The following is a 26,032-nucleotide window of genomic DNA, read 5'->3' on the forward strand; positions in this document are numbered from 1 at the left end:
TATTTACTCATTGGAGGTAATTTAGGAAATACAGGGACTTCCCTGGTAGTCCAGAGGTTAGGACTCCATGCTTCCAAAACAAAGACTCCATGCTTCCGGTGCAAGGGGCATGGGTTCGATCCTTGTTGGGGAACTAAGATCCCACATGCTTCATGACAGGGCTAAAAAAAATAAAACAAAAATACCGAAATCACATTGAAGAAAACATATCCAAGATTCCTTTTCCCTTAATGCTGGGCTTAAAATGATTTCAGCTCTTGGCAAGTGTTGGGAATGGTCTTGAGTTTCTGTCTGTCACCTCACCCTCTCTACCAGCAGGCCTGGGAGCATCTTGGTATAGACAGTTAGAGATGACAGATGGTCTTGCATGTTAGCCTTGGCACTGAGAAACAGGTCTGAGGCTACAGCCAGGCTCCGTGACAAGGATGGTTGTGATCACTTAGTAATGTCTGCCACGGGTCTGGGAGGCGGGACAGTGGTGTGGCTGCCACCTGCTTACCCTCTGTATACTGAGTGATGGGAACTTAAGATGTCAGTGCAGCTGAGATCAGTTTGGTCCCTTAGAAACTCTGTCTCCCAAGTCCTAGAATCATGTTCTGTTTCTTGAAAGGAAACAGCTAAGGGATTGAGTTCTCAGTCAACCCTCCTTCCCCCTGAAGTACAACAAAGGGATTTATGACTTCGAGCATGAGGCCATTGTGGAAGAAAGCTTTGGATCCTGTTAGACCCTCAAGCAAACCCGCAGCAGGCTGGGAACCTGGGGCCCCTCGAGGGACAAGGGGTGGGAGGAGTGTGTCTAGGCACTACCCCTTGGGCCTGGCAGAGCTGCTGGGCCAGGCTCTGGCCGTCAGATGCCCTCTTCTTGCAGTTGCACGTGGCTTGCTGGGGCCTGTGACATCTGTTGCTAGATCCAAACTGAACTTTGAGTGCCCAGCCCTCAGTGGCCTTGTCTGGGGAGAACTTGGCCAGCAGGAAGGCCTAACCTGGGCCCTGAGCCTGCTGACCCTCCAGTTTACTTGCCTCTCACCTCTGCTCTTTCTTCCTTCTCTCTTCTAGCCCATGAAACCTCTGAAGGCCACTGCCACCACCTCCCAGCCCGTACTCACCATCCAGCAGATCGAGACCATCTTCTACAAGATTCAGGACATTTACGAGATCCACAAAGAGTTCTACGACAACCTCTGCCCCAAGGTGCAACAATGGGACAGCCAGGTCACTATGGGCCACCTCTTCCAGAAGCTGGTGAGTCTCCTGTTGATGGAAGGCACTTACCTGGGGCCTCAGTGGAGCCACTGGTGTTGAGAGAGAATCGATCGGCCCCAGACCTCCTTGGCCTTCTTGAAGGCCTGGGTCATTCTGAGTCTTGGAGAAAAGCCTAGGCTTTTGCCTTGTGGAGAACCTGCCTCGTACCTGGGCGCTCGGCCCTCCCCGGGGAAGCCCTAGAGTTCTTCTAGGGCTGCCGGAGACAGGCCATATGCATGGGTGCCCCTGGCAGGGGGCTTCAGGGCTAGACTGAAGGCTCCCCTGTGGGCCTCCGCTGATGGAGGGGCAAGTGCCGGGTGGAGGGGCAGGCATCACTCCCCTGAGACCTCAGACGTTCTCCTCACTTCCTTGGTGCCTCTGAAGAGTTGGGGTGGAGGGAGACAGTGTCAGCTAACGATCCTCTGCTGAGGACCCTGGACAGAAAGCACTAAGAGCCCAGCCCCTCACCATGGCAGGGCAGGGAGAAGGAAGGAGGAGGCAGAAGTATCGTGTGGCCTTGCCTGAGGTCAAGGTCATCTAGTGCCCGGGGCTTCTGTGACACCGTCTGCTCCAGCTCAGTGTCTGTCTCTGTCCATGTCCCCCAGTCAGACCCATGGGCCCCCCATAACTTTCGCCAGCCTAGCAGGCAGGATGGAGCACAGGAGTCGTGGTCCTGTCCTCTGGGTGTAAGTGGTGGGGGGCAGGGAGCAGGGGTAGGACCTCTCTGCAGGGGTGGGACCCGTTGAGTGGACAAGGCCTCTGCTTTTCTTACCCAGAGAAGACTCTTGCTTGGATGCTCCAGGGCCACAAGCTCAGCATGCTCAAAACTGAACTCATTGGCTCTGAGGCTGTTTGCAGTCTTCCCTGCCTCTTTCTCAGTGGGTGTGGCAACATCCCATGGATGGATATCCATGACTCCTTAGGACTCATCCTTGGCACCTCCCCTCCCTGCATCCCTTGGAGTCCACTTCTTTAAAGCTCACAGCCACCCACTGGTGCCCTCATCTGGACCACTGCTGTGGCCTCAGGAGTGCATTCTGCCCCAGGCCTGCCTCAACCTGCAACAGCAGAATGTTTCTTAAACTCCTGCCTGGACCTCACTTCTTCCCTGCTCACATCCCTTCAGGGGGCTCCCCCTTACCCACTGAATAAAGACCAGCCTCCGCGGTCTGGTTTATGAGACCTTTGCATGCTGGCCTCAATCCACCCTGGCCTCTGGCTATTGCCTCCCCGACCCAGACCCTGAAACCTCTGGTGTCTCAGTTCACACCGCAGATAACACTTGACCTCGCTGTACTTGCGGCTCTAGCCTCAGATGTCCTTCTCTGTCTGGTCTGGCATCGCTGGTCAGTTTCCAGTTTAGAAGTGACCTCTGTGGAGGACCCTTCTGCAGCCCCTTGAATGCCGCTGCTGTACTTATACCCTCCATGAACACTAAACTGCCTAACTCCCCAGAATATGCTCCAGGAGGACAGACTGTGTTTTCTTCAGCTTGGACTCTGAGAACCAGTCTAGAACTCAATACGTGAATGAGTGAGTGAGTGAATGAATGAATGAACAAATGAGCCAATGAATGAGTGGGTGAGTTGAGTACACCTTGTTCTTGGCCCCTGGGGCCAGGTAGAAGTTGGAAGGGCATTCAGGAGACATCACAGGTCCATGTGCTGAGGGACACACAGAGATAAACGCAGTTTCTAGATCCAGGTCACAGCTGAGTTGGAATCCAGGCTCTGCCACAGGTTAAATGTAAACGTGTGACATTGGGCAGCTTAGCCAGTTTCTCCTGACTCAGCTTCCTCATCTGTAAAAATGAGGTTAATAATAGTGTTTACCTTGTTGGATTGTGAGGACTGAGTGAGTTAATACCTGAAAAGTTCTTGGAACAGGACCTGGAGTGTAGTAAATTAGGAAATACTTAATACTTAGTCATTATCATTACTGTTATTACTATTATTACTGCTGTTATTACTATTGTTAGGAAGAGGCATCCGCAAAAGCCGTTCTTGCCAGGGAACCCCACACTTCCGGTTCTGGCGGCCTAAGAGTACTGGCCCCCATTCAGGGACGATTAACACCCAGTCATCAGCGCCCACCTGGTCCAGGAGCCTGTGCTGACTGGCTTGAGGGGGAGCCTCTCCTAGCCCTCAGGAGGGCAGAAGAGAGCAAACCCAGAGAGGGCTGGGGGGGAGGGGAGGGGAGGGCAGGGGTATGGGAGGAGTGAGTAGCCAGGAGCATAGTGGAATGCCTGCCTGATTTATCTTTGTCACTTAGACACTGCTGTCACCAGGGTTCCCCCTTCTGGTTTGAGCTCCACTGGCTTGGCCATGAATTTGCTACCCCAGCCCCCACTTCACTTCCCCTGCCTCATGAACTGACATCTGAAGCCCCTGAGGCTACAGGCTTGGGAGAAGGCCGGGGCAGGCCAGGCATCTGGAGGTGGTTTCTTTCCAGCTGGTCTCTGGGTATTTGATTATCTATTACCGAGAGAGGGGAATTAGCATCTCTGTTATTTGTTTTATGAGATCACCCCCGTGCCAAGCTGCTGTTTCCAAAGCAACCTCCACTTCCCAGGGAATGGCCCAGGCGGGCCAGGCATCGGGCCCGGCAGACTCAGGGGCTCCATGGAGATGGTGGTGCCTGGATGGCCGGTGACCCCTGCACACAGGCCTTCTGCCCAGGGGCCTCCTGCTTGCAGCCTCTTTCCGGCTACACCCTTGGCAGTGGGTTAGGAAGGTAGCACTCCACCCTGAGCCCCCAGCCTGTATCCCTCTCATGGGAAGGTGACAAGGAGGATGTGTACCTGGAAGGATGTCAGTAATCCTGGTTTAGGAAGCAACTGTCTAGCACGCCCCTGTAGCCTAGGACACCAGGGGCCAGGACACTCCCTGGAAGAGGAAGCAAACTCCATCCCTTCCCACCCCTGCCCATTTCTGAAAAGTCTGGCCCAGCTGGGGCTGAGACCTGCACGGCTCTGGCCCTGGCTTCTTAAGCATCTCGGGTCTCACTTTTTCCTCTGGCTTTCCTGGGCCCCACCTGCCAGCTTCCTTGAGCTGTCTCTGCCCTGGAGGGCTCCAGGTCCCCTAGCCCACCTCTTTGGGTCCTTGAGGAGTGCAGCTATTCTGCAGAAAGCAGAGTCTGTCTGGGCAGGGCTCAGGGGCAGCACACTTCCTCCCCTACCCACCCCCATCCCCGCACCTTGGTGGGTAGAAGGTCCCAGCAGCTGAATTTCCTTGCTACTTCATTGACGAACAACTTAACCAGAAAATCTAGAGAATAATGTAGCAAACAGCAATACACTCACCTCCCAGAATTAATAGACATGAAGCTCTGAAGATTTCATAGTAGTAGTGTTAGTCACTCAGTCATGTCCGACTCTTTGCAACCATGGAGTGTAGCTCACCACGTTCCTCTGTCCATGGAATTCTCCAGGCAAGAATACTGGAGTGGGTTGCCATTCCCTCCTCTAGGGGATCTTCCTGACCCAGGGATTGAACATGGGTCTCCTGCGTTGCAGGCAGATTCTTTACGGTTTGAGCTACAGCCACTCTCTGAAGATATAGCGAAAGACTTTTTAATCAAGAAGCTAAAGCATTGCAGATGGGGATGACGTTCATCTCTCTCTGCCACCCTTTCCTCTTGCCCTTCCTCTCAATCTAGAAGCAGCTACTGGCATGAATTTGGTGTGTAGTCTTTTAGGCTGCAGTTTGTGGTTTTTGCTACATATCTGTATCTTCTTAAAGCGCTGCAGTTACTTTTAAGGTGTAGAAAAGTGTGTATATATGTATCATATTTTGCCATTCCATCGGCACTCATTTTGAAACTTGTCATCGTTGCTACACAGAGATCTAGTTCATTCATTTTAACTGCGCAGTGTGTATGGGCTCCTTTCTTTGTGAGCATTGGTTTGCAGTCTTTTCACAAAAGGAAAAATGAAGTGGGTAAAATACCTGTGTTTACACTTCCTTGTGCACACACACATGCAAGTTTCTCTAGAGCAGTGCTTTCTAGTAAAAATAATAGTGTGAGCCACATATATAATGTAAATTTTTCTAGCAGCAGCCACACTCAGTAGAAATAAACAGGTGAAATTAATGTGAAGAATGTATTCTATTTAGCTTGATAGAGTCAAAATATGATCATTTCCGTATGCAGTCAAGATTAAGGAATTAGATAATTTACATTCTCTTTTGCGTGTGAAGCCTGTGAAACCCAGTATGTGTTTTGCACTGATACCCCACCTCCATCTGGACTAGCCACGTTTCAGGTGCTCAGTATCCATGCGCAGGGCTTCCCTGGTGGCTCAGACGGTAACGAATCTGCCTGCAGTGCAGGAGACTCGGGTTCAATCCCTGGGTCAGGAAGATCCTCTGGTGAAGCGAATGGCTACCCACTCCAGTATTCTTGCCTGGGAAATTCCATGGACAGAGGAGCCTGGCGGGCTACAAGTCCACGGGGTTGCAAAGAGTCAGACACGACTAAATGACTGACAACATGTAGCAAGTGGCTCCCGTATTGGACAGCATAGCCCTGGGGTCTGTATGTAGAAGAGGATATGCTCAGTAGTAGGCTGAACTGTATGTATTTTCAACTTTATTAGTTATTGACAAATTACTTTCCAAATAATTATACCAATTTGCACCACCCACAGGCAGTCTTTAAAAGTTCCTGTTTTCCTACATTCTTTCTGACTCTTAATATCATTAGACTTTTAAATTTTGACCAGATTGATGGGGATGAAATAGTATCTCATTGTGGTTCAATTTGAATTTCCACCCTTTGCTCCTGTAAGAGCAAACACACATGCACAGCACAGAGAAGGCTTTCCATAAATACATCTGCAGAATTGAATTAATGAAACTCGATTTCCCCTTTTGCAATAAGGGCTGATGGCATCTGTTCTGCCTCCCTGAGAAGACGAGGCTCTGTGTGGTCCTAAGCCGGGGAAAGCTTTGTGTTAGGTGCAGACTGACAGGCAGATGTGTAGAGAAGAAGGACCTCTGGCTCCTCGAAGGCTGAGGAGGTGGGGACAGGGACCTGGAGGCCAAGGGAAGTGGGGACTGTGCCTTTAAATGCAGTTCCCCACTCTCAGCACGGGGAGTGGAGCCCTGAGCAAGCCACATGTGCCCACCCCCCTCCCTGTTTCCCCCTGCTTCAGCTAATTCCAGGATGTGAAAGACGTGTGAGGCATTAAGGGGCTTCAAACTGTGCAAGACTTTGATGATGCTAAATAAAGCCAAATGCTGCTATGAGCTGAGTTTTAGCAAGCCAACAAAGGCCCTGCCCTGCTCCCCCCAACCCCCCAAACCCCCTTGTTAACCCTATTGGCTGAGCCAGTTTCCATGGAAACTGTGGAGTTCAAAGGGATACTGTAGTATGTTCATTCCTGCCTTTTCTCTCTGCTCCCAGCTAGCCATTTGGACTGAGTTAGAGGTTCTGAGTGCTAAGGGAGCTCCAGGTGCTCTGGTTATGCTTTCATCCATTCATTAATCCTTTCTCCCCATCCCACTCCTGCCCTCCTCTCTCTTCTCCCTGCAGGCCAGCCAGCTTGGTGTGTACAAAGCATTTGTGGATAACTATAAAGTCGCTCTGGAGACAGCTGAGAAGTGCAGCCAGTCTAACAACCAGTTCCAGAAGATCTCCGAGGTGGGCAGCTCCCTGCACTGCCACCCCTACGACTCAGGGTTTTGAGGGGCTGGTCAGAGCCTTCCAGACTTAGAGCCTCTCCTCTTCTGCTTGGCCATGAGAAAAATAGTTCCCCTGATGGGTAACAGCCTGACATTTGCTTGTTTGCCCTTGACATTTTCCTTCTTAATATAAGAATATCGATTTCTATATGATTTTGTTATTTTGTTTTAGGTTATTCTGTGTTAGAACGGGGGAAGCAAAAAGAAAAAAGGCAGAATTCTCCCACACTGGGGTAACCTTAAGCAAATCAGTTCCTTCTCTTGGGTGTACGTCCTCTGCTGTAGAGGGACCTATCTGGATTGGTCCAGCTTACCCCAAGTCTGCTTGACAAGAACCACCTGCAGACTGAAATGCAGATCTTCAGGCACCTTCCCTGGAGCTTCAATTCAGAAGGTTTGGGGTGGGGCCCAGGAGTCTGTTTTTTTTTTTTTTCAAACAAGCTTGCCCAGGTGATTCTTATAATCAGAGAGGCTTGAAGGAGTCTAGACTAGGTGATCCTTTAAGATCCTCGAAATCTCACAGAGAGAGGACAAGGGCCCCTTATCTGGAGAAGAAGCTCTAGACCCTCTGGCTGGGAATATGCCTGTCTGTCTCTGGGGAGAGTCCAGCCCCGCCTCCATCTTCCTCTACAAGGCAAAGATGTGACATCATCTGCCGTCAACACTTGTGTCCAGGAAGTGTCCTAGAATTCTTCAGGAGCACAGGCCAGCTCACCGCTTGAGCCAAAAAGATCTCAGGGATACCCCCCAGCCTAAGGCACTGGCTTTACAATCAAAGTCCCCAGCTCCAAGCTCAGGGTAAGAGAATGTCTGATTCCAAGGAGAGGGAGCTCTTTCTGCAGTTTTGGAAGTCCTGCTGTATAGGCCTCTCTCGATCCTTTGCTTTCTCAGCTCCAATGCTAGAAAAGTTGGTGAGATGCAGGATAGTTTTTGGGAAGCTACTAGGGTGATAAGGGTTATACCCAAGTTTGAAATCAGCCGAGAGGGAACACACGTGTTGGGCAGATGGAGATGAAAGTGTGAGCTTGATTACCCATCAAAGCTGGATTGGAATAACGTGGATGTGATCTGTAGCCACACTGGGTTTGCTAACACTTCCCTTCCACGTGCAAACACATTTCACGGGGGCAGACAGAGAGCTGAGCTCCTTTTCATCCCCCAAACCCAGGGATCAGGTGAGTCACCCTCTGCCTGGAAGGATGGTGTGGAGCGAGGGGTAGGAAGGTCCCAGTACGTGGAGCAGTGAGGCTGGAGAAAGGGTGGTCCCTGTCTGTGTTCGAGTGGCCCTGCCAAGGCTGCCTGGGTGCCTGGGTCATGTATTGTCTAGAGAGTGGGAGAGGGTCTCCTCTTAGCCTGGGCTGACTGCCTGTTCTCTGTTCCCTACCCCAGCAGCAACAGAAACCCCTGTGCTCATCGCCAAGCCTGCCTCAAAGCCAGCAGCCCCACAAGGGCAGAGCGAGGCGCGTGGCCGGCTGCCAGTGGCTCCTCACCCTGACTCACGCGCGGTCGCAGTTGCTCCCTACTAGCGCTGCCACTTCATTACTGCAATTAGGCCCTTCTCCTCTGCCGCGGAGTGATTTTGTACCTCTAGGCTGCACTGGAAGCGGGCATGGAGAAAAATTCCCTAAAGCTGGGAATCTAGACACCAGCCAGAGACACAGCCTTGAGAAGCTGAGGAACCTCACTTTTTCCCACCCCCATGCCCCAGGCTCATCCCTGGGGGTTTTCCTCTGTCTAGAAACAGCTTGAGGCAGGAGTAGCAAGTGTCGAGTGCCTGCTGCTTGGGCATTTCCTCCCAGGCAGAGCAGACAGCATCACCTGGTCCCTGACCTTGGCCTCACCTCACCCCCACCTTCCTGCTGACAGTCCCCTGGGAGCCCCCACTCCATGTACTCAGTCTTCCAAGGGGAGATTGCGTTACAACTCCAGTTACAGGCCACACTGGTCCACTGGCAAAGGGCCGGAGCTGGAACCTCTGTCCTGAAGGCAGATGAAAGAGGTTAGATCAGATAAGCCATCCCTGGGGCCTGTTGCCAGCACCCCCCGTCACTTTGTGTGGCATCCCGAGGGGTGTTGCTGTTTCCTTCCCGGCAGTTTGTGGGCTCGGATGTCCAGCCCAGGCACAGTAGGTGGGGAGTGCAGCTGGGGCTGGTGGCTGGGTGAGTCCCTCTCGATATGGGTGAAGTAGAGGTCGGACTGCCCTGCACCTCTTGGCCCCAGGCGCACCACTTCCCTGCTGCCCCCATAAAGGCATGTGGGACCCCTGTCTCCTCCTCTCCAGGGCTGCTCATGCCCAAAGACCAGCTGGTATGCTGGTGCTTGTCCACTAAAACCCTGTGTGCCCTGAGCTGCTGTGCAGCAGTGGCTGCTGCTGGTGGTGATGAAAGGGTGGTCCCATTCTTGCTCATCCTCTGAAGGCCCCCCCTAAAGTTGAGGAGGGGCTTTAGGGGACAGGCCTGAGGAGCACCAGCCGCAATCACAGTCCTCTCTGGTCCCCAGAGTCCCTCCTTGTCTGCATCAGCTGCTGGACCCCAGGAGGCTCCAGGAGTTGACGGGCGTGGCCCAGGGGCTCTGGGGTCAGAGAGGCAGAACAGAGCCCCCGTGTCTGTCAGTCTTGGTCCCTTTGCTGCTGTTTGCACCCCTGGGTCTCGGAGCCCTGCTTCCTGCCGTGTTCACCATGGGGAATGGGGAGGCCCGGGCTGGGGCTGGGCCCGGTAGAATGATTCCTCTCCTCTGTTTGGCAGGAACTCAAGGTGAAAGGTCCCAAGGACTCCAGGGACAGCCACACATCAGTCACTATGGAAGGTACTATGGGGAAGGGGTTGGATTAACAGTCACCTTCCTTTGTCTGGCTTTGTGCCCGGCTTGTAGGTGTGTGCACACGTACTCGCATGCGCGCGCGTGTGTGTGTGTGTGTGAGCGCGTGCACGCGAGGAGGAATCCAGCCTCTGTCCCCAGGCAGCTGGCCAGCTACAAACGTGCTCCTCCTTAGGATGCCAGCAGGCGCCTCGCTCCCCTCCTCCTCCCCGCTCCACGCGCGCCGCCCTCCCTCCCCTCCCCCTGGCTAGAGGCGCACTCAGAAGCGGCTGCTTGGTTCTGGAGGCTGTGCAGCCGCAGCTGCGAAGGTGGCTGAGTGGCCGGGCCGCTGAGGGGAGCCGGGGAGCCCGGAGCGATGGCCGCACGCTCCCGCCACGGGGACGCAGGCTGCCATGGAAATACTTCTCATTATTCGCTTCTGCTGTAACTGCACCTATGGTAACCCAGGCCCCCTCTCGCGGGAGGTGGGGGTGTCCTCCCACCTCTGGGGGCCAGATGGAGGAGGTGGATAGAGGGGGCGGAAACGTGGCTGGCAAGGTTTGGGGGGTGCAGCAGGGCAGGGAAGGGGAACAAGTGGCTGGACTTGTGTTAACCCCCAGGCAGCCAGCTTCCAACCTGGAGTTGAAGTCTGGGGGCCACTCCAGGCAGAGGGGCTTGGAAATGGGAGGACCGGGCTGAAGGTGCCAGGCTCCTCCGAGGATCTGAGGGGAATTCGCAGCTAAGCTCCAGAGGCTGGGAGCAACTTCCTGGAGAGGCTGTCAAGGAGAAAAAGTGGCAAGGCTGCACCCACAGGGGTGGCCAGCCCGGGGCTGGAGAGGGGTCGGCAGGGGCCGATCGGAGAGGGCCAGATGGTCCGGATGGCAGCGCCTCGGGCCCGGAGGGTGCCAGCTCCGGCTGGAGGGAGAAGTTGGGAGTCTCTTTGTTTCGGGCGAGAGGAGAGGGTGGTGAGCCGCCAGGGTATTGTGTGCTCTGAGCGCACACGCTGCCTTGGCCCTCTCCTCTGTGAACAGGCCACGGGAGAACGTGGAAAGAAGGAATTGGGTAGCCCCCAGTGGGTTCGTTCCTAACCACTGGAGACCCTCGAGCTGAGGTCTTGTCACTTAGTGCAGAAGATCGGCAGTGAGTGCTGGTGGGAGAGGGGGGCGTGGCAGGTTGCTGCTTTGTGAAGGTCACACCCCCACCGTACAATGGGTGGGGGGCCGGGGGCCAGACGGAGCATCCTCTGCAGCTCCCTCGGGGACAGGGGTCCCGAGACAGGTGGGTGCTGCCACCCAGGTTCTCGGCTCAGAGGAGGCTGGCACCAGCCTAGGCGAAGAGGTAGGTGTCCTGAAGCCGGCAGGCCCCACCTTCCAGGGCAAGAGGTACCTTCAGGATGACCCAGGCTGCTTTGGCAGGGGCATAAGGGTCAAGTGATGCCCCCGTCCTGCTGCTCTGGGCCCCTAGGGCAGGCAGCTGCTTTCAGGACCGTCTTCCCTCCCACCAGGCAGGCGTTTTGTCTCAGCTTCTCTCAGTCACTTTGCTTTCATGTCTCCGTGGTAACCTGGAGCTCCTTGTTGAAGGCTGAACAGAGGGGGGCGGCAGCTTGCCGGAGGAGCGATGCTGAGGTTTTCCGGGCTCTTCCCTGTGACCTCTGCACGATCAGCTGCCCCCTCCCCTTCTTAGATGTCCTGTATAGAAGACTGCTCATGATGGAGAGACCCTGAGGTCGCCCCTCTCTGGCTGTCCCAGCTGGACAGCGCGGGGAGCACTAGTCAGCGGGCAGAGGCTGCCCTGGGCCCCACCCCTCAGCTCAGATCCTGACAGTCTGGACTTGAAGCTGGCCTGGTTGAAGATCAGAGGGGAAATGCCCTTCTCCATTTGGCCCGGGAGTTGGTCAAGTCTCCACTCTGCCTCTCTGAAGAGGAAACAGTCGGCCCTTTGCTTCCTCTTTCTTCCCCAAAAAGGAAGCTTAGTTTTAGTGAAACAGGCCCGGGACCTGAAGTTCAGGGTTTCTTCCACCCCTGAGATGAAGTCAGCTTCAAAGTGTGAGGGGTCAGGTGCGAAGGGGCCCTTGCTGACCACACTGTTTGAACCTTCTCAGCCCCTCCAAAGGGTGCTGGTCTGAGGTCCCAGGGAGGCTGAGTGACTTAGGGCTCACTCTGGGCTTGCCTTGTAGTAGCTCAGTCAGTAAAGACTCCGCCTGCAATGCAGGAGACCTGGGTTTGATTCCTGGGTCAGGACGATTCCCTGGAGAAGGAAATGACAACCCACTCTCCAGTATTCATGCCTGAGAAATCCCATGGACAGAGGAGCGTGGCGGACTACAATCCATGGGGTTGCAAGAGTCGGACAGGACCTAGCAATTAAACCACCACCACTGCAGTTGTCTGCCTTAGTGGTTATGAACCGAATGTCCACCCTCCAGGGCTCCATGCCAAACATGGCTGGTGGGGTGGGAGGCAAAGGAAGTCTGACTCAGGCCCCTAAGGAGGGGGCTCACCTTGCCAAAAAGAGAGGCCAGCTCATCCACTCCGTGATGAATCTTTCCCAGAGCCCTCTCAAAGGACCATTGGGCTTCTGCTGATGCTGCCCTCCCCCATGGAGGGGGACGGCTCAAAATTAGGGAGCACTGGTAGACCTACATTCAAAACCCAGCTGTCTCTTACAGCTTTGTGATTGTGAGCAAGTTACATGAAACTTCTCTGTACTTTGGAGAATTTTCTGCATATGTAAAATAGGACTAGTGATCATTGCTTTCCTTTTTAAAAAAAAAAGTGTATTTATTCCTTTGTTTATTTGGCTATGCCCGGTCTTAGTTGTGGCACATAGGATCTTTCGTTGCAGTATGTGGGGTCTAGTTCCCTGACCAAGGGTAGAACTCGGGGCCACATGTGTTGGGAGCGTGGAGTCTTAGCCACTGGACCACCAGGACAGTCCCTTCCTTTTTTAACTAAAAGGAAATAGCACATGTAAAACAGTGCCATTGGACACGGAGTAAAGTGCTCAGCAAGCTAGAGAGAGAGACCCACCTTGCACAGGTCATGGCTTGTCTTTTAGGCACTGTGAATGTTGGTTGTGAAAGCCCTGATGGGGGAAGGCTTTGAGGAGGAGGGGGAGAGACGGGCATTGCAACTTGGTGAACGGTGTAGCCCCAGAAATGAGAACCTCACGCTGAGGAGCAGGGTCTAGAAGGGGAGAAGCAGAGGCAGGGAGCAGGTGTGTATGGGTGGGAGAAGGTGGGCTGTGCACTCTGCATTCTCAGGGGAGGCAGGTGTGGGGCGTGGGGAGCACGCCTATCACGGCCACCCTGGTTCCCTCCATATCTGACCGCGGCCCCGGGGCCCTGTCCTTGCTCTTGGCCTCTCCCCACCTTCCTCCCAGCTGCCCCTCCCCAACCTGGGGCTGATACATTAGGACTCATTCCATGGCCACAATCAAGTGGACTCTTGAGGTGACTCGAGGCATATTAATAACCCCTCTGAAACCCAACCCGCCATTTGTGCAGACCTCTGAGCTTAGTCAGAAACCTCTTCCTCCTGGGACCCAGCAGAGGGATGGAGGGGGCTGACGCTGCAGTATCAACTTTCTCTGGGTGGGAACTCGAGAGCCCACTCTGGCTGGTGTCTGCTGAACTTGCATTTTCTCTGGCTCTCTGGGGTTCTCAGAGAGTGATTTCCCCCTGCCCTGCAGATGGGCTGAGCCACAGGTGGGTACCCTAGACCAGGGGTCCCCAACCTCCAGGATCTCAAGCCTGATGATCTGAGGTGGAGCTGATATAATAATAAGAATAAATCAGAGTATACAATAAATGCAGTGCACTTGAATCACCCTGAAACCATGCCCCTCTTCCTGATCCATGGAAAAATTGTCTTCCAGCAAACCGGTCCCTGGTGCCAAAAAGGTTGGGGACCACTGCCCTAGACAGCCTCAGAACTTGCCCCTCCTGGGCTGGTGACTAATCTGTAACCTCATTGTCCTAGGATAGGCCAACCTGATCTTGTCCATTCTAGCTCCCATAGCCCTTGGACGGGGAGGGGTTCTAAAGTTGCTAGATTAAGAAAGGGCTGCAAATAAATCATGGGAGGTGTTTGCATGAAGCAGTGGTTTTCAACCCTTATGACATCTCAGAATCCACAAAGGAGCTTTGTAAAAATGCTGATGCCTAGGTTCTGCCCAGCAGAGCCTGATGTTTAGCTGATGGGAGAGGGAAAAAGAGGCATCTGAATCTTTTGAGAGTTCCCCACTGATTCTAACGGGCTGCCAAGCAAAGCCAGCAGATGAGGCTCAGGGCACACCGCTGAGACTGCATCTTCTCCGTAGCCAGCAGATTGTTTCCCAAAGTGACCATTTAGCAATGCGCAGGGTATTAATATCCAGGGCCTTGGGGAACTCTTCGGTTTGGGGGCTGGCTGGGACATGAGTGTCAGCCCTGGTACCTGTCACAGCCCGATCCCATGGGACACCCACTCTGGTCCTGCTCGCCAGACCAGCATCCTGCCTCTTACTGCTCCTACAGCAGGACAGAGGTCATGACCCCGTGGGCAAAGGTGCAGGACCAGAGCTGAACCACCCAGGCTGGGAGGGGCAGGGCGCAGCTGCCACAGGAGTTTTGTTTGGAAGTGTTGGTCGGCCAGCTGCCACCTTCACCTGTTCCCTTGAATCCTGGCAATCCTCATTTGGTGTCCTGGTCGCCGAAGGGTGTGGCCCATGGTGTGTGGGGGGGTCCTGCTGAGCTTGCATTTTCCCAGCCTCTTCAGGGACTTTCTAACTCGAGGCCCCACCTGAATTCCTTTCGGAAATCTTTACCCATCAGCTGCCACTTGAGAACAGAGCCTCTCCATGGCCATCAGGCATGCCTCCCTGGTCCTCAGCCAGGAGGGTGTTGAGGGCATGGACAGGGGTCTTCCTCGTGGAGATGAGGTCAACTGCGTGGCTCAGAACAAAGCATGGCATTCCCAGCTGGCAGGGCCAGGCCTTGGACCAGAGGGATATGAGAATGATGGGATATGGGGACACCTCTCTCCCTGGGAAAACAGTGTCTCCTTCCTGCAGTCTGGGGTCCTGGGTGTGACCCCTATTGTCCCAGAGCTGTTAGGGGTAAGGCTGTATAATTTCAGCAGAGGGTCCAGAGGAGCATCTGTGTCTGCTAGGAGCCTGGTCAGGTTGGGACAGGCCTGGGGGACAAATAGCCCTTCAAGAAATCATGTCCAGTGGGAGACAAGAGGAGGTGGGTGGGAGGGGGCTGAGGTCACCAGAGAGCTGTGTGTCTGTCTTTTAGGGTGAGAATGGAGGTGTGGTTGCTGTGGAATCCACTTTGGCCTCCTGTGAGTGGACGTCCACGCAGGGGAGAGAGGCAGCTCAGGGCACAGGCTGGCCCCTCAGGTCTCAAACTGCTCCCTGTCTTTCATCTGACCTGTCCCTGTTGCTGCTTCCCCAACAGCTCTGCTCTACAAGCCCATTGACCGAGTCACCAGGAGCACCCTGGTCCTACATGTGAGTGTCTCCCCGCTGAGTGGCCAGGGAGGGCTTAGGAGTTGGGGGGACCGAGCCCAGGGTGCACAAGCGCTGGTCACTGCCAACAGCCCGTGCGGGGAGTTGGGCAGAGGGTCCCTGGGCCCTGACTGCACCTGCCTGGCCTGTGGTGGCCATGCTGATGGGCCCAGGGTCTAAAAATAGCTTGGCCACTAAGCTTGACTTTTGGCCAAATGCTCCCTGGGAGGCAGGCACTTCCTGCCTCCTCATTCCTTGCCTGGTCTCCAGTGTCCTTGGAGCAGCTGTAGGGTAAGTGGGGGGTGTCTCTCCCAGCTGCCTGGTGAGAGGAGACTCCACCTGGTCTGCACGGCCAGGGACAAAAATAATGACTGCAGCAGTAATAAAGGGGCACCACTGCCCTGCTGCTCTAACCCTAATTCTTAGTTCAGCGTTTGCAGGCATGACCAAGTTAGAGTAAGGGTCCCTAGTTGCCCCCCTTGGAATTCTTTCAGTGAGGATTGAGTTCTCCCCACTGTCTTCTCGCTAAGCCCCACCCCGCTCCCCCCGTCTCACCACCCCATCCTTCCCAGGACCTGCTGAAGCACACACCTGTGGACCACCCAGACTACCCGCTGCTACAGGATGCCCTCCGCATCTCCCAGAACTTCCTGTCCAGCATCAATGAGGACATCGACCCCCGCCGGACTGCAGTCACAACCCCCAAGGGGGAGGTGAGCTCAGGACCCAGTGGGGCTTGGCCCCCAGGGTGAGGAGGGTGCCCGGCACCAGCTCGCCCATTCCTGCTCTCCTGCTCACGTGGGCACCACCGCCCGATGCCCGGTGGCTCTCCAACCCTGACCCCCGAGTCCCAGCCAAGGACAGGCCTTCAGGTCCTGGGCCAACAGCTTAAGTCCAGCATCTCATTACTCTTCATCATGGCCCACGGAGGCAGATGAGGAAACGGGGGCCTGGAGAGTCTCTCCAGATCTCCCACACAAGGTCTCTTGGCTATCAGTGTCGGAACTGGATCCTTTAGCTCTGGGTCCCAGACCTCTGGGCTGTGGACTGGTACCTCCTATCAGATCAGCAGCATCACTGGACTAGAAATAAAGAGCACAGTAAATGTAACGTGCCTGAGTCATCCCGAAACCATCCCCCTCACCCTCGGTTTGTGGAAAGTTGTCTTCCAGGAAATCAGTCCCTGGTGCCGAAAAGATTGGGGACCGCAGCTGTAGCTGGGGTGTTCTGTCAGCAAGCCTCAGGCGCTGACCCCCACACCAGGGCTCTGTATGTCTTGTTCTTGAATGCAACCGCCTCCTCTGGGCAGCATGATGTCCTCAGGGTCCCCTGGAAGATAATGGCTCAGGCTGAGGTAGCTTGGAGAGTCAGGGAGAGGGGGCTGAAGCTGCCAGGTGACTGAACTGTCCCAGGTGGGCGCCTGGATGTGGCTAGCAGCTCCAGTTCCCTGGGGGCCCTTTTTGCTGGAGGAGTGGGGGGGTGCCTCAGTGAGACGAAGCAATTTGAAGAATCAGAGGGACAGTTAGCCCCGTGGGTCAGCAGCCTGACCCACATATGGAGCTTCCTATCCAGAAGAGGTAATTAAGTGGCGTTCAGGAGTGAAGGCTGGCTGCCTTTCTGCTCCTTTGTAGTGTTTATGAGGTTCCAGTGTCTCCTGGGGAGGGAAGTAACGAGGGACAGGTTCTGGGGATTGGCTAATGGGACCAGCGCGCTGTCCCTGCGAGCAGCTCCCAGCCCCGGTTTGCAGACCCTGGAATGTCACCAGCTGGTTTGACTCTGGGGATGTCTGAGAGATCTCCAGAGGCCCTCGAGCACGACCAGTTTGGGATCGTTTTAATAGTGTGCTCTCTACGTGCTCACCTACATACACAACATATATAGGTCACACAGAGAAGTCTGAGACAGACCGTGACAGCCCCGCAGAGGCCTGCTGGCTCAGGGTGGCGGGGAGGAGGCTCTGGAAGTCATGCGTGGAGCGAAATGCTCCGGAGCAGCCAAAGCCCAGGGTAGAGACAGCTGCAGGATCCCCAGGACACTACGACAGCCCCACAGAGGGAAGGCCAGGGTTCCCCATCCAGCCGCCATGTAAACGGGCCTGAGTGGTTCTGCAGGTGAAGTTCAGCTGAAACAAGATCAACATCTTACGCAGAGTTAGGGAGGCATTTCTAGGGTGGAGGCGGGTGGGGTATTTATGACCCAGGGTGGGTCCATCCAGGGGTGAGCTGTTGAGGGCTGCAGAGAAGTGGACAGCTGCCACTTGTGGGCCATATATTACATGCCAGGCACTATACTGACTGTTCTACGTATACCATGACTCCTGTGCTATGGGGGCCAATGTTATTATCTCCATTTTACAGATGCTAAGACTGAGGCTCAGAGAAGTCGGGGAACTTACCCCCAAGATCTCAGCCAGGAAGTGGCAGAGTCTGGATTCAAGCCCGTGTTAGATTAGGTGTTAGGTATGAGCTCAGTCATGTCCTACTCTGCAACCCTATGGACTGTAGCCCGCCAGGTTCCTCTGTCCATGGAATTTTCCAGGCAAGAATACTAGAGCTGGTTGCCATTTCCCACTCCAGGGGATCTTCCTGACCCAGGGATCAAACCTGCATCTTTTGCGTCTCCTGCACTGGCAGGTGGATTCTTTACCATGACACCACCTGGGAATTCCAAAGCCAGTGCTGCTAACCACAAGGCACTAGGGTCCCTCCCTGGAGCCCCACTCCCACCCCCACAGCTGGATGGGTACAGGCTGGGCCCTGGGCTGACTCCCCCTGAGCAGGCGGGGGTGGGTGTGCCATCTCTCTCAGACGCGGCAGCTGGTGAAGGACGGCTTCCTAGTGGAAGTGTCGGAGGGCTCCCGGAAGCTGCGGCACGTCTTCCTCTTCACCGACGTCCTCCTGTGCGCCAAGCTAAAGAAGACATCAGCGGGGTGAGTGTGCTGGAGGGTTGGTGGGCGGGGGGAGCTAGACCCCGCCCCCTGGAGAAGCCCATCAGCAGCCTGGGACTCTCTGCATTTTTTTCCCCCTTTTTAAAAACGTATTAATTAATTTTATTTTACTTCATAGCCTTTTTCTAAAAATAAATCATGGTTTTAATTATAAATATAATACAACCAAATTACAGGGAAATAAACCCTGTCACCCACCCGAACATAAGCATCAGTCTCCTGCTGCTCTATTTCCTTCCAGTTTTTTTTTAAATGTTCTTATTTTTTTCATATACTTGTAATCAGAGTGAATACCCAATTTGGGGCTCTGCTTTTTCCATTTCACGTCATAAGCATTTTCCCTGTTGCTGCCTAATCTTCATAATCATCATTTTACTTTCCTGCATGATGTTACAAGTGGATATGCCGTAATTTACTTAAGCATTCTCCTTTTATTAGACAGCTCTAAATTTTTGCTAACTGCAATTCAGTGAATATTCATTAAATCTGATTCTACCGTTTATTGAGTGCTTGTGCCATGCCAGGTGCCACAGCAAATGCTTTGAATATATTATTTCTGGTCTCCCCAGTGACTTCATAAAGTAGGTATTATTATCCCCATCTCACAGATGAGAAATAAGGCTTAGAAAAGTGAAATAAGTTGCCCAAGGTCATAGAACTAAAGTAGAGGAGACAGGATTTGAGCCTTAATCTGACTTGAAAGTTTCTTTTGAGCTCCATCTCTGTACCCAGTGACTAGTGTCTGTCACAAGCAGAAAAGGCTCTTCCATATGTATCCCTAGGTCTTCCACCTTTATTTTCTTACCACCTACAGTGTGCTGAGGGAGGCAAGCCACAGGCTTAATATTGCAGGGAGGTACAAAACGAAGTCCTGGGGAAAGTGAGAGGAGAAGTTATTATGAGCTTCAGTAGAGGGGATGACATTTGAGATGATTCTAAAGTAGAGGTGACAGTCGTAAGCATACATACCTCTGCCTTAAGTCCTTTGCCCATGGCAGACATTACTAGTGGACCACAGCACTATTTCTCGCTGGACTTGGATGTAGCTTTATAATCCTCAACTCATTATCCCATGTGACTTCTATTGATAAGAGGTGGCATTCAAAATTAATCTGTATTGTATCTCTAGCTAAGAAGATAAAGAATGTAAGTTATGTATAGAGAAGCTGGAAGGGAAGGAAGAGTTGGATGGGGAACAGGACAGACCACTCTTGCTGAGACACTAGAGGTGCGGGCTGCTTAAGAATGTCAGTCGTCCTGGGCCAGAAGAATGGCAGGCCCGAGGTCCAGAGCCCTTACCGCTGCCTGACCCTGCTGCTGCTGCTGCTGCTAAGTCGCATCATTCATATCCAACTCTGTGCGACCCCAGAGACGGCAGCCCACCAGGCTCCCTTGTCCCTGGGATTCTCCAGGCAAGAACACTGGAGTGGGTTGCCATTGCCTGACCCTAGAGCCTGACTATCATTATTCCACAAATGTTTCCTGATCAGGCTCCTCAGGGCAGGGATCATTCTTGCCTGTGACAAGTTCTCAGTCAATCCCTCTCAGGTGGTTTTTGGTTCCAGCAATTCAGGCCTGAAGATCCAGTTCCTCTGTGGCTCACATCCCCCTCTGACCTGTTTGCAGGAAGCACCAGCAATATGACTGCAAATGGTACATCCCCCTGGCTGACCTAGTGTTTCCATCCCCTGAGGAGTCTGAAGCCAGTCCCCAGGTGCACCCTTTCCCAGACCACGAGCTGGAGGACATGAAAATGAAGATCTCTGCCCTTAAGAGTGAAATCCAGAAGGAGGTGAGCAGAGCCTGGCATCAGCTGGGGCTGAGAAGTTGGCCGTTTTCCTTGTGGACCTTGGAATTGGGTGTGCCAGGGAAATGGAGGAAGGAGAAGTGATAAAATTTGGGAGTCTGACAAGGGAGGCAGGATGTAAGAGGAGGAAGGCCTTTCTTTACAATCTTCAAGATAACATGGCTGACCAGGACAGATGAGCACTGGGCACATAGAGGGCAGGCCAAGGAGTCAGTGCTCAGAATTTTGTGGGGTTAGTTATGGGAAGTTTCCTGGGGAACAGTGTATGCCAAACACTGCAAAAGCAAGAGGAGAGAAAGTCCTTCTTAAGGAAAAGCAGGATGTATGAGAAAGCAAGAGCCTGAGAGTCTCCTCAGAAATTGACGGATCAAGTAGGCAGATAAGTAAACAGAGGCGGCCTTGAAGATCACTTGGTCTAAAAATGCACAGAAGCTTGTATCCTGATAGAGAACTGAGATTCTGTCAAACACACATGGAACATTTACAGACAATTTATCATGTATTGCGCTGCGTTTTGTTGTTGTTCAGTTGCTAAGCTCATGTCCAACTCTTTGTGATCCCGTGGACTGCAGCCCACCTGGCTTCCCTATCCTTCACTGTCTCCCTGAGTTTGCTCAAATTCATGTCCATTGAATCAGTGATGCTGTCCAACCATCGCATCTTCTGTTTCCCCCTTCTCCTGCCCTCAGTTTTTCTCAGCACCAGGGTCTTTTCCAATGAGTTGGCTCTTCCATCTGATGGCCAAAGTATTGGAACTTCATCAGTCCTTCTAATGAATATTCAGGGTTGATTTCCTTTCAGATGGACTGGTTTAGTCTCCTTGCAGTCCAAGGGACTCTCGAGAGTCTTCGCTGGCACCACAGTTCAGAAGTGTCAGTTCTTTGGAATAGGAAATCTCAAGTTTAAAAAAGAAAAGTGTACTGGTCATGTTGACAAACTACATTAGAAATCAACAACTAGAATATAGTCAAATATATACCTGGGAAGTTAAGACTTTCCAGGTAAAGAGGAAATCAAAAGGGAAACTGGAAGTTATTTAGACCTGCGTGAAAGTGAGAGCACTCCATATTAAAACCCAGGGGATACAGCCAAAGCGCTCTGTAGAGGAAAATGTATGGCCTTAAATTCATTATATTTGAAAACAGTGGCTAGAGGAAAACACCCAGAAGGAGCCTTCCCCAAGAATGGAAAGACGAGCATGGCGGGGTTTGGTTAGCTGGCCTGGTCGCTCCTCTTCACCCATCCAGGCTTGGCTTAGGCCTCGAGTCCCCAGATGAGCCTTCCCCGTTGTCTCCCCACTGTTGGGGTCTCGGTTGAGCGCCTGGCTTCCTGGTTCCTGATGTTTACCTCTTTGCTTGGCTTTATTGGCACTGAGCTGTTATTGCACACTCTGCTTTCTCTCTTCCCCACTGGAAGTTCAGCTCCAGGGAGGGGACTGTTTTCTTCAGTTCTGTGTGCTAATGCTCAGTTGCTAGCCTGCCAGGCTCCTCTGTCCATGGGACTCTCCAGGCAAGAATACTGGAGTGGGTTGCCATTTCCTACTCCAGGGGATCTTCCAGACCCAGGAATCGAACCAACGTCTCTTGCATCCCCTGCGTTGGCAGGCACATGCTTTATCACTGTGCCACTTGAGAAGTCCCCTATGTCCTACTACTTTACATGTAATAAATAGGTGCTTTATGAACAGTTGTTGAAAGACACATGACCAGATGGCTTCTAAGGATTCTTTCAACCCAGATATCTTTTTCTGAACAGAGGAGAGGAAAACCACAGTTAATAACCCAGGGATTGTTTGGTCATGGGAATGTCCTACCCTTGTGGCTTAGCTGGTAAAGAATCCTCCTGCAATGCGGGAGACCTGGGTTCGATCCCTGGGTTGGGAAGATCCCCTGAAGAAGGGAAAGGATACCCGCTCCAGTATCCTGACCTGGAGAATTCCATGGACTGTATAAGTCCATGGGGTTGCAAAGAATCGGACACGACTAAGCAGCTTTCACTTTAACACAGTGTCCTAGGACTAGGGTACACCTGCCCAGAGGGAGCCCCCTGACCAGCACAGGTGTCCTCCTAAACAGCCAGCCCACCCTGCCTCAGGGGAGCCTATTTTCTCAGTTGGGTCTGCCAGCATCTGCACATCAGGGGCATCCTGCATGCGTGTCCCTTACCCGGTCCTGGGAGCTGCAGGCTCTGGGCCCTGCGTCCTGCCCCAGGTGGGCAGACGTGGCCTTCTGCTTCATTGAATCCATGCTTACTGACTTCTGCTGGCTGCAGGGCTGCGCCAGATGCTCACAGACCTCCTTATCCAGTGGAGAAGGCGCACATTCTTCTGTGTGACCACATGTGACACAGCGTGATGAGAGTCTCTGGGGACGCACGGTGTTCTCTGAGTCACACAAGCAGCAGCAATGTATTCTTTTAACAATATTTTCAAGCCTAATTTTTTCCCTAATCCCTAGTGTCACACTGACTTATTATAATAAGAAATACAATACCGGAGTGTGTAGAATAGAACTTCTTACCATCCCCTCATCATTCCTAGTTTGAGATATATTCTTCTAGATGCTCCTGTGATCACACGTGTGTGTCGGTATTTTTTAATGAGATTAGACTACATGTGCCGTTTTGCAGTTTCATCTGTCAGATCCTTTTTCACAACTGCATCCTGTTGTCACTCAATAGCACAACATATTTGGGTCTTTAGATGGCTTCTCGTTCTTTCCTCGGCACTTCTGTTTCTTTCCGGTAGATCCCCTACAAGTGGGATGTCTGGGGCAAAGGGCTTGCGTGTTTCATCGCCAAGTTTACGTCTGCAGAGTTTGCATCCGATCATGTTCCCTCCAGCAGTGTGTTATCTCTGTTCCCCCCCAGTGTCACAGCACCGGCTGTGAGCAATTGTCACAATTCTGCCAGTCTAGTGGGTTTAAAAAAAAAAAAAGCAGAGATGAATTCTAGCTGTAGAGCTTGAGGATGGCATTGGCATTGAAGCATAATAGTGGTTCATAAAAGGGAAGGGATCCTTGATACGATACAAACTGGAAAAATTGGAGCCAGCTGAGACGGGGAGCAGCTTATTAGAGAACAGGGAATAATAGCGTGAGACTGCGGTGGAAGATGCAGGGGTCATGTGGTGGGCGTGGAAGCTAGAACCCAGCACTGGGGAGGCCCCATGGGGCCAGTGGTAGTGGGGGCTTTATTGCTGAAAGGTGTCTGCTGCTTTTAAGCAGGGTGTCTCGGTGGTACCCAGAATTTAATTTATGGAGTTGACTGAGTGATAGCCTAGAGATGTTGATGCCACTGGAAGATTTTTATTCCTTAGATTTGTTTTATTACTTAGAGTTCCAGGAGTAGGTGGCATGCCACACCATGCAGGGCTATGTGGGAAAGCATGGGGTTTGGTCAAAAGACAGAAGGAGGGACTTCCCTGGGAGTCCAGTGGTTAAAACTCCGTGCTTCCAGTGCAGGGGTACAGGTTCCATCCCTGGTCTGGGGACTAAGACCCCACATGCCATGCTGTGTGGGCAAAAAAAAAAAAAAAAAAAAAAGGGCAGAAGGAGCATGGCACATGCATGGCCCAGAGCCTAGATTGTGTTTTCCACAAGAAACAGCCTAGGACTGGCAAATCTGAATAAGTCAGCAGGCTCTGGGCTAGAGTGGTGGTGTCTAGTTGCCCTGGGTTACTTAGGGCAGAAGAAATCCTGGCTTGTGTTAAAGGAAAGGGTAAGGGTCTGTAGACTCCAGACTGACTGGTTTGCACATGAAAGATGCACTCGCAGGGAAGTCATTTACTGGCCTAGGAATTAGCGTGTCCTGCGAGGAGCATTTTTTCTGTGGCTGACTGGCCTTCCCAAGACATCAAATTGTCATAAAATATATTTAAAAAAAAAAGACTATACAGAGGAATGCTGTATGTAGAACTACAGGGTGACAAGTGGAGTCCGAGTGCAAGGAGAACCGCCTGTGCCCTCTGTCCCCTGCAGAAAGCCAACAAAGGACAGAGCCGGGCCATCGAACGCCTGAAGAAGAAGATGTTTGAGAATGAGTTCTTACTGCTGCTCAATTCCCCCACAATCCCGTTTCGGATCCACAATCGGAATGGAAAGGTCAGGAAGGACGGGGCTAGGACAGACAGCCCCCTTCCTCCAGGGCTGCCCACTCGCTATGGCTCCTGGCCCTGAACCAGACCTGTGGAAATCAGGGTTTCAGGTGCCCCCCAACCCCCATTCCCAACAAGGCTGCATGGCTCCTGCCCTGGACTGCCTCTCCCCACGCATGGAGAGCCAGTGCCCTCTGCTGGCCATCACTGGCACTGCCACTCCCATCACCAGGCTTCCTAGGGGGAAGGCCTTCCTCCCACCTGCCTTCTTCTCCAAGCGTAAGGGTGCCTGGGTACAAAGGAGCTTTATTGGGGGCCCCAGAATCCAAAAATGTCCTAGGCCTGACTGTGATCATTCCAGTAAATTCTCATCTCCTCTCTTCAGAGCTACCTGTTCCTACTGTCCTCAGACTATGAGAGGTCAGAGTGGAGAGAAGCAATCCAGAAGCTACAGAAGAAAGGTAACACCCCACCTCTGCTCTACACTGCCCTGCTGGTGTCCATGGCAAGAGAGGGCCTTCTGCATTTCCAAGCACTTCGATGTCCACTGGCTCCTCTTTAGCCCTCCTAGTTACTCTGGAAAATGCCAGGGCAGGTGGTTCTTAACGGATGTTACTGATCAATTGAGACCCAAAGAATTTAGGTGATTTGCTTAAGAATGTATAGTGAATTGTCAGCAGGACTGGACCCAGAGCCCAAAGTCTTTCTGTCATGTACATAATTCATGAACCTCTCCAATTAGACCCTGTGCTTCTTACCCCTCTGGCAGCACCCCTGACTCTCCCAAGCTGAGTGTCTACTCCCTCTTCCAATGACCAACTCTGCCCTTAGAGCTAATCTTTTTTTCCTGCAGTAGCCCTCAAAGAAGAGCAGTGGGTCCTAGTGGACCTGTGACGACATTCCGCTCTCTCTTGGCTCCTCCTACAGATCTTCAGGCCTTTGTCCTGAGCTCGGTGGAACTCCAGGTGCTCACAGGATCCTGTTTCAAACTTAGGACTGTACACAACATTCCTGTCACCAGCAATAAAGACGGTAAGATCTGGAATCCGAGGTTGCTCAATCAGCGGGTCCAAGCCCCCGGGGTATTGCCAGGGCCTTCTACAAACACCTAGCCAGTCACTTGGCTACCAGTAGCTGACCTCTGCTCTGCTGGGCTGGGAAGACTCAGTTGCCAGATACACAGGGAGTTTGAACAGATGTTTTTCTCTGCTGAGTCCCTGGATGGCGCCCAACTCCTCCCTGGCGACCTCTGGCTGAAGAGAAGAATCTGGTGTCCTGGTGCACTGGGACTGTGATGTTAATATGTTCTTGGAAGCAGAAGGCTTAAGCCTGGGGCAGGGTGGTGGTGGAGCGCAAGGTTAGGTGGGTTAGAGTAGTGTGTGAGAAATAAGGCTGGACCCACTCTTTGGCACAGAGTGACTTATCTTGGTTAATCTCCACTTTGGAAGGCAAGACTGAGGAGGGCAGCAGTGGGATAGGCAGGATTCATAAGAGGAGGGAAAGTGCCCCCAGGGATCGGGACTTAGTCCTGGCCCAGGAGGAAGGTGTGGACTGGCCGCCGAGGCAGAGTAGGGGGAGTGCGTCAGCTCGCGCTCCGGGGAGTAATGGACTGTGGACGCTTCTTCCTCTGGCCACCAGGTGGTGCTGTCGGACAAAGGCGCAGACTTGCTCCCATCCTTTGTGTAACCAACCAGCCAGGGGTGAGGCCGGGGAGGAAGCAGGCCTCTCATCACCCTCTTCCCTGGGGGGCTTTTCTCTCTTGCAGACGACGAGTCTCCAGGGCTCTATGGCTTCCTCCATGTCATCGTCCATTCTGCCAAGGGGTTTAAGCAGTCAGCCAGTAAGTACCCATGACCGCCTGCCCCAGGAAGAAGCTTCGTTGTTCTTCCTTTCACAGAAAGTCCCTGTGGACCCACTGCGTGGGGCCTCCCACCTGCTCTGCCTTGGTCTGCCCAGGCTGGGGCCCTGCCAGC

General features: G+C 53.0%; 1 protein-coding gene across 4 annotated transcripts in view; it reads left to right on the plus strand.

The window, feature by feature from the left end:
- The window catches only part of ABR (ABR activator of RhoGEF and GTPase), a 187,723-nt gene that overhangs the window by 119,404 nt on the left and 42,287 nt on the right, over window positions 1–26,032 (plus strand). For all 4 annotated transcript variants that reach the window (XM_069603026.1, XM_069603029.1, XM_069603027.1 and 1 more), the window contains 11 exons: window positions 1,057–1,242; window positions 6,778–6,885; window positions 9,671–9,731; window positions 15,163–15,215; window positions 15,785–15,925; window positions 18,020–18,141; window positions 19,786–19,951; window positions 23,944–24,066; window positions 24,445–24,520; window positions 24,987–25,091; window positions 25,825–25,899. In XM_069603026.1, the coding sequence (XP_069459127.1) occupies window positions 1,057–1,242; window positions 6,778–6,885; window positions 9,671–9,731; window positions 15,163–15,215; window positions 15,785–15,925; window positions 18,020–18,141; window positions 19,786–19,951; window positions 23,944–24,066; window positions 24,445–24,520; window positions 24,987–25,091; window positions 25,825–25,899 (1,216 nt within the window). The remainder of the gene's footprint in view (window positions 1–1,056; window positions 1,243–6,777; window positions 6,886–9,670; window positions 9,732–15,162; window positions 15,216–15,784; window positions 15,926–18,019; window positions 18,142–19,785; window positions 19,952–23,943; window positions 24,067–24,444; window positions 24,521–24,986; window positions 25,092–25,824; window positions 25,900–26,032) is intronic.

The sequence above is a fragment of the Ovis canadensis genome, chromosome 11 (genome assembly GCF_042477335.2).
Source record: "Ovis canadensis isolate MfBH-ARS-UI-01 breed Bighorn chromosome 11, ARS-UI_OviCan_v2, whole genome shotgun sequence".
Classification (NCBI taxonomy): domain Eukaryota; kingdom Metazoa; phylum Chordata; class Mammalia; order Artiodactyla; family Bovidae; genus Ovis; species Ovis canadensis.